This window comes from Quercus robur, chromosome 10 (assembly GCF_932294415.1).
Source record: "Quercus robur chromosome 10, dhQueRobu3.1, whole genome shotgun sequence".
NCBI classification, from domain to species: Eukaryota; Viridiplantae; Streptophyta; class Magnoliopsida; order Fagales; family Fagaceae; genus Quercus; species Quercus robur.
In genome coordinates this window covers 19,535,475-19,546,168 of record NC_065543.1, presented here as the reverse complement: position 1 = coordinate 19,546,168, position 10,694 = coordinate 19,535,475, and the positions used below count along the sequence as shown (strand labels likewise).

The window sequence follows — 10,694 nt, the reverse complement described above, 5'->3', positions numbered from 1 at the left end:
GAATATTAAAATAGCCTTTTGAAAGTTTTACTTTTTTTTTAAAAAAAAAAAAAAATTAAGAAACAATGTTTTTTTGTTTTAATATTTACAATAAAGATGTTAAAAAATATAGCTTTTAACAACCTAAAAGGCCACTTTATCTATTTTAACAACTCATTTTAAATAAACCCAACATCAAAACTTCTATTTTAACATACAACACATTAAAATAATATAAACAACACAATAAAATAACATATCAATACAGTAAACAACAACGGTCATAGCCAACCGTCACAAACAGCAAACCACTCCCATCAGCCACCATAACTACCACAACCAAACCCACAGCCAAATCAACCTCCACCACCACCACTACAGCCACCAAACCCACACCCAAAATCAACCACCACCACCACTAGAATCACCAATCCACAAGACCCACACTCGAAATCAACGACCACCACCACTAGAACCACCAATCTACAAGACCCACACCCAAAATCAACCACCACCAAAGTTTAATCTCAAAAAGAGAAAAGCAAAGGAAGACAAAGATGATGAAGTTTCAGTTGTTCAGCCAAAGAAAAAAAGCAAAAGATTGAAGAAAAAAGAGAGAAGGGAGCAGCACGTGGTTCGACCAAAGCAACAAAGCAAAAGAGAGAAAGAGATATGTCTAAAGAAATAGAAAGATAGAAAGATAAAATATAAAATAATAAAAGAGGAGAGAGAACCGAATAAAAAGTATATTTTGTTATACCATCTAGCTATAGTGAGAGTATTCACATCAAAGATCTCAAAAAATTTAACTTACTTTATCTATTTTAACAACCCACTTTACAATACACTCAACATCAAAGGTTTTATATTTTTTACCACTTCATTAAAATATTGTTTTTTTTTTTTATTTTTTATTCTCAATCTCATCTCTTCCACTCCCACAAAGCTACTGCTCACACCCACTGCCACCAGCCACCACCGCCCACACCTACTGCCACTAGCCACTCATCTATTTCATTCAGATTTTGATGCTGGTGTTCTAGAGATCTCTCTGTTAAAGCCAACATGACTATGTCGTCATCCTCACTTGCCTATAAAACATAATTACACTTCAATATCTAGAGATGAAACCCCACTTTTTTTTCCCTCCTTTGACCAAAACGAAGACATAAAAAAAGTAAACCACCAAACATAGAAAGCAAAAGAAGGGGTAAAATCCTAGTAATATACCTAAGACAAAAACAAATACTACACTTAAAATAGTAAAAAACATTAAATCAAAACCCAAGAATATATTAATAAGAGCAATTTTTATTCAAAGATGACCACTAATTGAGCATATGCAGTGTTAGGGATAATTGTGGTATGATTGTAATGCAATTGCATTAGTAGTTCAGTATTGATATTGTATAGTGTTGGTATTGAGATTGTTGTATGCAAGGTAGTGAGACAAGTGGCAAGGTGGTTATGACAGGGAGGCAAGTGAGTTCGTTAGGAGTTAGTTAGGAAATTGGGATTAGCTCTGTGTAACAGCCACGGGTTAGAAGGCATGGTATTAGGCAATTGTATAAAGGCAAGAGAGTTGTAAAGAATGGAATATAATAAGATTGTCACTCAATTTGCACTTCCTCTCTCTGTTTCCTTCTTGTTCTTCTCTATTTCTCTTTGGAGAACTAGCTGGCCTCGAATTTAGCTAGAGAAACCATAACCATCAAGTTCCAACCTTAACATGCAGAAGGGGAAAAAACTAGACTTTTTTCTTACAACCTCTGACCACCAAAATCACAAGCACAAAACCACAATAGCATCCACCACCAAGCCACCAACCACTGTAAAATAGAAACCCAAGCCGACACCTAAAACCCACCACAAAACCTAATCTGAACCCACCACCAAACCCCAGCTAAAACCCACCTTAGCCTCTCCGATGACCACCACCCCAACGGCTTAGCCTCTTCAGTCTCAACCCTAGCCAAGAACGCCGACTCAACCCGATCTAAACACCGACTCAAGAACTCCCTTGAAGCTTCGGTTTTGAGATGAGAACGGAAAGCAAATGGGTTTCAAGCTTGGGTTTTTGGGTTTGGTCATAGAGAGAAGAGAAGAACTTGGGTTGAGGGAGAACTAGAAAAGAGAAAGAGAGAAAAGGAATGCATGTGAGAAAGAGAGAATGAGAGAGAAGGCATGTGTGGAGATTTAAAAAAAAAAAAAATTAGTTTTGACACTCAACTACAGTGAGCTGCTAGACATGACAGCTCACTGTAGCTAGGAGACAAAAAATTTAGCATTTGACTTCTTTGATGTAGTGTTTTTTTGTGTGTTGGTTGTTATTAATAACATTTTTAGCATTTTGGCATTCTTAATGTGAATGCTCTGAGCTACTAGAGATAGCAGCCCACTGTAGCAATCACTTAAAAATTTATTACTTTACCTTCTTTGCTATAGTGTGTGTTTTTGGTGTTTTGGTTGCTAAAATGAATATTTAGTCATTTTAGCAACCTTATTGTGAGTGCTTGGACTTAAAATCCTACCTCTATTTATATTTTTTTTTATATATAGAAATTTTCAATATGACCACCCCTATCTTAAAATAATAATAATAATAATAAAAGAAATTGTACTAGATATATGAAAATTACCACAGCATCATTTGTTTTTTCTTTTTATTACATTTATATTTATACGTAGCTAGTTAAAACAAAGTGTATTTAGTGTAGATATCCCTTAAAATATATAGGTTTATATAAATGACTAATGCACCTTCTTTTCTTGTAATTACTTTGACATCATTCGTAAATCATTTAACCAAATCATATTAACCGAATCATTTCTCAAAATAAAATAAAAAAACAAAAAAAAAGCTTAAGATATACATTTCTAAAAATATATAAGTAAATCTCTTTAATTTCTTTAATTAAAGTCTTCTTTTTATATTTTAAAATATATAAAAAATAAATAAAAAATAAAAAAACCTCTTTTTTTCTTTTTCTTTTTTCATCTCTTTTCATTTGGAGAATTAGAAATAAGCTAGGTTTGCCTGACAAGTGCAAAATGGTTTTTGCCTCTTGAGCATTCGCATTAGTTCATGCAAAAAATTCTTTTCTATTTTAGAATAAGAACTTACATTTTATATTTTAGACATTCATTTTTCAAAAAATTTCATATCAAATTATCTATTTTACAAAACATTTTATTAAAATATAAATTTATCTTATTTTTTAAAATTTTTTTCTTTACATGCAAAAACCACCGTTCACTCTTTTCCTTTATTCTTAGGATACGAAAAAAAATAAATTCAAGATGAATAATGTTCGTGTAAATTACACAGTTATTATAGTAAACTTGTAAATTTACACAATTATATATGAATTAATGTGAGTTATTTTTAGGCAAAACTGTATAAATTTTACTCATTTTTCTATCATTTTACAGTATATTTTCAAGTTTTTTTTTTATTTTTATTTTTAAATCGGTATATTTTTAGGTTGATTAGCATTTTCAGCCACACTAAACATGAAATTGAAAAAAAAAAAGCCTTAATTGGGGAATTTGTTTTTTAGAAGGATATATAATTTTAACTATGGTAAAAGAAGAAGAGATTTAAACCCTAAATACTTTTTAAAAACTTTTTTTTTTTTTAAGAAGATTTTAAAAACTACTTAAAATAGCTTTAAGTGAAGATTTTTCCTTAAACTTTATCATTTTTCTAATTACTTCTACTTCACGGGAAAGGTTAAAAAAAAAATTTAGAAAAAGAAAAAGAAAAAGAAGTTCAGGGTTCAATGGGGGGTTTTGGTAATCGCCATTGAAACATAAAGTTTAGTTAAAAGAAAGGGCAGAGATGCCTCGAAGCTTGTCGCGGTCGCCATCTTACCACCGAAGGAGATACTCTCCTCCGGCCCCAGTTTCTCGCCACTCCCGGAGAAGCCGAAGAGATCGAAGCCGCAGCCGCAGCCGCAGCCGTAGCCGCTCTCCCTATTCCAATTCTCACTCCAGGTCCATTATCTCTTTTTCACTAAAAACCATTCAAATTTTACAATTTTTTTTACCCTTTTATTCCATTCAAACACTGCTTCCAATGTTGCTACTTATGTTTATGTAGAAAAGGGTTGTTTGTAAATTTTTCCCTTTTTTTTTTTTTTTCTTTCATCTTACTGTTTGTTTGATTGTCGCATGTTTCACTTTAGCTGTGTTTGAAGTTTTTAAGGTTTTGAATGTTGTTCATAACAGTTAATGGGTTCTCTTTTTTCTGCTTCAATTTGTTGAGCACATGCTTGTTCTTTTTTTGATATAAAGTCATGAAAACCGTTTTAAATGCCAAAATATGCTGGTGAATATGTTTATGTGAAAATGTTTGATTGATACTAAATTTGATCTCAGTGTTGATATGTGTATCTTGGTTGGTTGTTTGGTTGTGCTACGTTTCACTTTGTTGTGAGTTAAATTTCGGCTTTTGAATGTTATTGACAACAGTATATTGGTTATCTTTCCTGCTATGCTGCTAATGAACGGAATTTTTTATGGGACATTTGTTTGGATGAATGAGTAATTATTCTATTACTAACAAAAACAAGAATACAATCAGAACAACAGCTCAAAACTCAAAACAGCATATTAAGAACACTTAAAAAAGGAAAAAAAAAAGTTTCATGTTTAAGATGTTTTAACTGGTGTTAGCTGAAGCTAATAAACTAAAGTTGTATTTTTTTAAAGCAGGCGAAGAAGTCGTTCTAATTCCTCACGTCGCCGTAGAAGCCGCTCACCATCATACAGGCGCAGGAAGCGGTCTCCCACACCTAGGCGACACCATAGGCAAAGAAGTAGGAGTACCTCTTTGTCTCCTTTGCCCAAATCTCGTAGTCCAAGTGTTGCATCAGCTGAACGTAAAAGTGCCACCGAGAAACTAAAGAGAGAGGAGGAAGAAAAGAAGAGGTAATTCTCATGCATTTTCACTGTATATTTTCATTCCTTGATACACTTGTTTTAACTTGTAAATTATAACTTTTCTGTCTCTCTCTTGGACAGTTTAAAGTTAAATCAAATATGAGTGTTAATAGTAAATGAACTAGAAATCTTAGCAACGACTCTAAGAAGTGAATGAAGTGAAAGCTTTGCAAATATTCATATTATATTAAATTCTAGTGTATAGGTTAACATATAGGCAAATAGGTTTAGATGTTGTTTCACAAGTTATTTTGTGTAATTTTATTTTTGGCTGTAGCAGACCCCAATTAAGTTGACTTTAAGCCTTAGCTGAGTTCAGTTAGATTGGTACAGGCTTTATAAAAGTCTTTTGCTGTTTTGAATTTTGTGTGGGCCTATATGGTGGCTCATTAGAGGGATGAAAATGAGTGACAATGTTTTGAGATATTATATTATGAAAGGGCTTTAACTCTTTTGCATTTCCCTATCTCTCTTTTCCTCTCACCCCTATCCATCCAGTATTATCTTCTCTCTTCCTCTGAGATAGTTTTTCTTGTCCTTTGAAGTAATTAAGCAACTCCATGTTACAGCATTTGTGGATATTCCTTGCAGCCATCAAAACTGCCCATTTCTGTTGGGGACTTTCTTCATTTGATTTGAATCATTCAGTACTATGTAGATGATACTTGATTTTGATCTCTAATTAAGCCACTGCTTGTTGATTCTGTTGCCAGTTTCAAAGCAAACCAGATGGAAATGACCTAAATTAAACTATTGAAGTTGTACTCTGATCCAGTTTAGGTGCATTTGTAAGAATAGCTGACCAACTAAGCCTAGCCCCAATATACAGACTAGACTGTAATAGCCTCATACCACATCCCCTTATCACTGCCACAAATCCAAATGCATCATGTTCCAGGTATCTTTGGTTAGATCTCAACTAAATCTGAGGGCAGTCCAAATATACTTCTAGTGAATAACAAGGGGTGGAGGGAAACCTAAAAAATTGTGGAATTGGATAGAGATAGTGAAGAAGGACATGATAAATACAGAGGGAACAGATGGTTCAATCTTAGATAGGAATTTATCACAGAATGTCAGAAAAAGATACATGTGGTGACTCCATTTATTTGGGAAGAGGACCATAAAGCTGACTTTAGTTAATTTTATTGCTTAATTGTGTTAGGTTGTATTGACTTGCATCGGTTTTATAAAGCGAGCAGATAGCAGTTGGTGGTGAAGATCTTGAAGTTGTAGCTAGATGCATTTAGTTAATCATTCAAAAATCAGTTAATGATGAAAATCATATCAAACATCATCTTCTTTGATGTAAGATAGTGAGGATCCATTGGGGCTTATGTTTTCTGTGGTTTATAAACATGTGATGAATTATAGAATATTGTGCCCTCCTACTCGTCTTAATGATTCTAGCATATTTGCTTGTATGAGATCCATAATCAGTCTAGAACATGCAACATGTTGCTTTTACATTTTTCTCTACTGGCTTTTCTGAAGGAAGCCGCTTTATAATTGAACTTGTATTTGATGACAATTAACCTATTTTATCTTGTATTCTACCTGAAACCTTGTATTTGTGGCTCAGTAACCTGTTTTTTAGAGGTTTGCCTTAGTGGCAAAGCTTTTGTTTACCATGTTAATGGCTATGGTGGTTGTCAAACCTTATATTACATTACAAAAGTGAAGTTCGCAATTTTTCTATGGTTTAATTTGCTGCTATGGCACAATCTATAGAATTCTAAGCTTGACTTTTTTCATATGCTATCAGGCAGCAACTTGAAGCAGAACTGAAACTATTAGAAGAAGAGACTGCAAAAAGGCTGGAGGAGGCAATTCGGAAAAATGTTGAGGAGAGGTTGAATTCTGAGGAAGTTAGGTTAGAAATAGAGAGGCAAATAGAGGAAGGCCAAAAAAAATTGTTTGATGATGTTGCAACTCAACTTGAAAAAGAAAAGGAAGCTGCACTTATGGAAGCAAGACAGAAAGAAGTAAGCATCTTAAACTGAGGCCTCCTCTGGATGGCTAGCTAAACACAACATGTAGTCAGATACAGCAGTTTCTATTTCTTGCAATGTTTTGGTAGTGCAAATTTCCAACTTAATATTGCAACCACTGCTTTTAGTGATAAAAATTACTTAGGGTTAGTATTAAGATGTCCTTTAGCATCATATTTGCAGTAAATAGGCTGTTGTGGCCTGTGAATGAGTTGGCCCACTTCAACATGTTTAAAATTTGTAGGAGGATACGATGTTGGGTTTATTTGGCTATAAGATATTTGTGTAACTTATATCATGAAAGTTTCTTTAAAAAAAAGAAAGGCATGAGCATGATGAAATAGCTTTTAACTGGAAGAAGAATCATTCAATCACAGCAATATGGGACTCTACTACTGATGAGTTTCACTGTTCTAAACATATATTGTATACCGTGTTAATGTGATATTGGGGCTTTTACTGTGGGTTTGAAGGCTTAAGCATGGATTGTCACTTTGTTAGAAAATTACAATATAAATTATGTCATTATCACTGTCATTTACTGGAAATCCAAGAAATCTGATGCAGCTTCATGTCCTAATATGGGAAGTGATGTGCTTAGTTGCGGTGAGATTGGGTACTTGTCGGTGATTAAAAAAAGAAAAGAAAAAAGAAATAGATTAATATCACTGTGTTAATTTGTTTCTATTTCCTCCCTTTCTTGTATTCCCAAAAAATCTTGTCACAGTTTAAGGTTTCTTGTTGTATGCTTTTGTGAAAGCCATAATTCTTAAGCTCATATATATTCTCCAAATATGTTTTTCCTTTTTCTTCTCTCTGTCATTTAATATATATTGGCATCTTTATTTGACCATGACATCCCACAGGAACAAGCTCGAAAAGAGAGAGAAGAGCTGGATAAGATGTTAGAAGAGAATAAGAGGAGAGTGGAAGAGGCTCAGAGAAGAGAGGCTTTAGAGCTGCAGCGGAAAGAGGAGGAACGGTATCGAGAATTGGAGCTTATTCAAAGACAGAAAGAGGAGGCTGCTCGGAGAAAAAAGTAGGAAGAGGAAGAAGAGCAGCTGAACCAGATGAAATTGTTGGGTAAGAATAAACCCAAGCCAAAGTGTTTAGGTATTGGCTTATAATGATGATTTCTCTGTTGCTGGTGCTATGGCCCTTACCATGGAAACTGTAGACTAGGACTTTCATGTTGAACTAATATTTGGAAAAATCTCTTTGGATTTTCCACATATCATTCTAGGTTTCTTTTATGGTTAAGCTACCTCCTATTGAGGTCTTAGTCTTTTGTTTTCTTTGGCTAGTTGTTGATAGTTTTTTGGTAGGCTGAGTGACAAATTTGGATGAGATACTTATTGTTCAGAATTCCTTGTTTAGGGCAGTTGTTTATTAGTTGTCATGTTCTTGGATCAAATTTCCTAATTGGAAAACCTCAGTACCTCACCTACAATTGTAGTAACAAAGCATCTATAACGTTAACAGGAAGCTCTTGATTTGTAGTGGTGTAAAAGGTGAACATAGTGTTTCTTGTTAATTTTCTGTTGCAAAATAATAATAATAATAATAAATAATAATAATAAAATAAAAAGAAGGAAAAACAGAAGAAGAAGAAGAAAGTGTCTCTATAGAATTTTTGCAATTATCTTGCGGAACAGTTCTATTAATGGTTGCACTCTGTAACTTGTTTCTTTCTTTTCGTCTTCTTCTTTTCACTTTTTATTTTTCCGCCACATACTGATTATATATCTAGTTAGGTGACCAAAAGCATGAAACGTTGTTCTTGAGATAGGGATGACTTGGTATGCTCAGAAGTCAGAAGGTTAACTGTAACAATCTTTAGCTTTTGGTGGTAAGAATGGAGAGAAAGTATTCATAACTCGTCTTCTTTGTAGGATAGCTTTAATATATATTTGAAAAAGATTGCTATATAGTATGAGATAATGATCATGATCATGCCGATTATAATATATTCTTAGGTGTTGTCTATTGTCTAATCCGTAAGAAGGTTTAGTTATTTATATGAACTTTTCGAGACATAAGAAAGCTAGGAAGCACGAACGCTTCATTAAGGATGTCGTACATGTGTCTGTATCGATGTCAAATCGGTATCATATCAAGTATGTTATGTTATAATTATTCAAAAATTGCTTGTATCTTTGTGTCATATCTGCACTTGTATCCGTACTCATGTCCATGTCTATGTCTGTGCAAACAACCAACCAAAAAAAAAAAAAAAAGAGGCAATCACCCAAGTTAATGAAAAAAAGAAAAGAAAAATCATGCCCAATAAAAAATGAGAAATATTAAAAATGAGAAAAGGTAGTGTATGGTATATCACGCGCAAGAAGAATCATAAATACCATTCTCTCACTCAATGTTATCATTTTATGGAAAAAAAAAAAATATCAATGTTGTTTTGATAATGTCAAAATCTATGATGTGACATGAATTTTGTTTACCATGTTAATATTTTCTATTTATTAGATGATGATAAGTATCTCTTTGAAACAATTTTAAAAATGTAAGGACTAAGGTGAAATATTTAAAGAATAGAGATAATTTTAAGTTTTTAACACATTAAAGTCTAATATGAAAGAAGAAATATGCCATTTAACTCTTTAATGTATATTAGTCAGAGGCCTGTGCATCGGATTTACTTTATTTTTATTTTTTGATATCTGGATTTAATTTTAAACTTATAGAATATTTATAGTATTATTGAGAAACAATAACTAAAATACTAGTTTAACATAATTTAAGAAATGTCCTATTATGTGATAGTAGCATTCCAACTATCTCAAATTATATTTAAAGATATAATTAAGGTCAAGGACTTTATTTGACAGCTTTGACGACTCAATATTCATTTCTTTCAATATGTTAAAATAATTTGTAAATGAATTTTTATTTTGGTTTAGAAAATACTAATTTCTTAAAAAAAAAATTAACTGTCATAAATAATTCATTTTTTCAATTATTTAAAAATTTTAATATTATTTGAATTAGATTTCCCACTCAATAATATCGGTTTACTTTAATCATTGGATTACACACAAAAAATAAACATCAAGTATTGCACAATTTTTATACCCTACTAGTATTTGTGCTTTTAAGCCCTTAGCAATCACCATAGCATATATACTTGAAAAGGCCGTAATTCACAAATTAAAAGGATCTAATTATATAAAGATTTAAATTAAATTTCTATCATATATTAATATAAGAATTGGAAGCAATAATCATTCTAAAAAAAAAAGAATTGGAAGCAATAATAAATTAATAACGTACATGAACCTTTAAAGTTTAAACCAACTCACCATCCAAAATAACAAATTAAATTAAATTTTGCTAAAATATTAATTCACCAAGAACCCTTAAACCAACCCCAGGCGCCCTAACCCCTGCATCAAAAATAGCAAACAAAATTAATTTTTGCTAAAATATTAATGCACCCACATGAACCTTTAAGCATTTACACTAAATATAAACCAAAAACAATTCCACTACACTTCCCAATCATTGAATCAAACTATATATATACTCAGATATAATTTTATTTTTATTTTATTTATTTATTAAAAAAGAAAAAGAAAAAGAAATAAATAAAACAGTTTCAACTCACATTCTGCAGCGTGATTGTCTTTCTATCCAGCTCCACAATTCTGATTTTCAAAAACATTTAGCTCTAAATTTCAAGTACAGACCCATAAGCTATACTCTCACATACATATATACATATGTACATAAAACTCCATCATAAAGTTTTAAAAATCATAATCG

The 10,694-nt window shown here is 32.3% G+C and overlaps 1 protein-coding gene across 1 annotated transcript; it reads left to right on the top strand.

The window, feature by feature from the left end:
* Positions 1-3,719: 3,719 nt before the first annotated feature.
* LOC126702789 (uncharacterized protein At1g10890-like) lies at positions 3,720-8,424 on the top strand. The gene is made up of 4 exons (XM_050401644.1): positions 3,720-3,975; positions 4,696-4,911; positions 6,689-6,908; positions 7,781-8,424. The coding sequence occupies exons 1-4, from the start codon at positions 3,821-3,823 to the stop codon at positions 7,955-7,957; spliced, it is 768 nt and encodes a 255-aa protein (XP_050257601.1). The 5' UTR covers positions 3,720-3,820; the 3' UTR covers positions 7,958-8,424.
* The last annotated feature ends 2,270 nt before the right edge of the window (positions 8,425-10,694 follow it).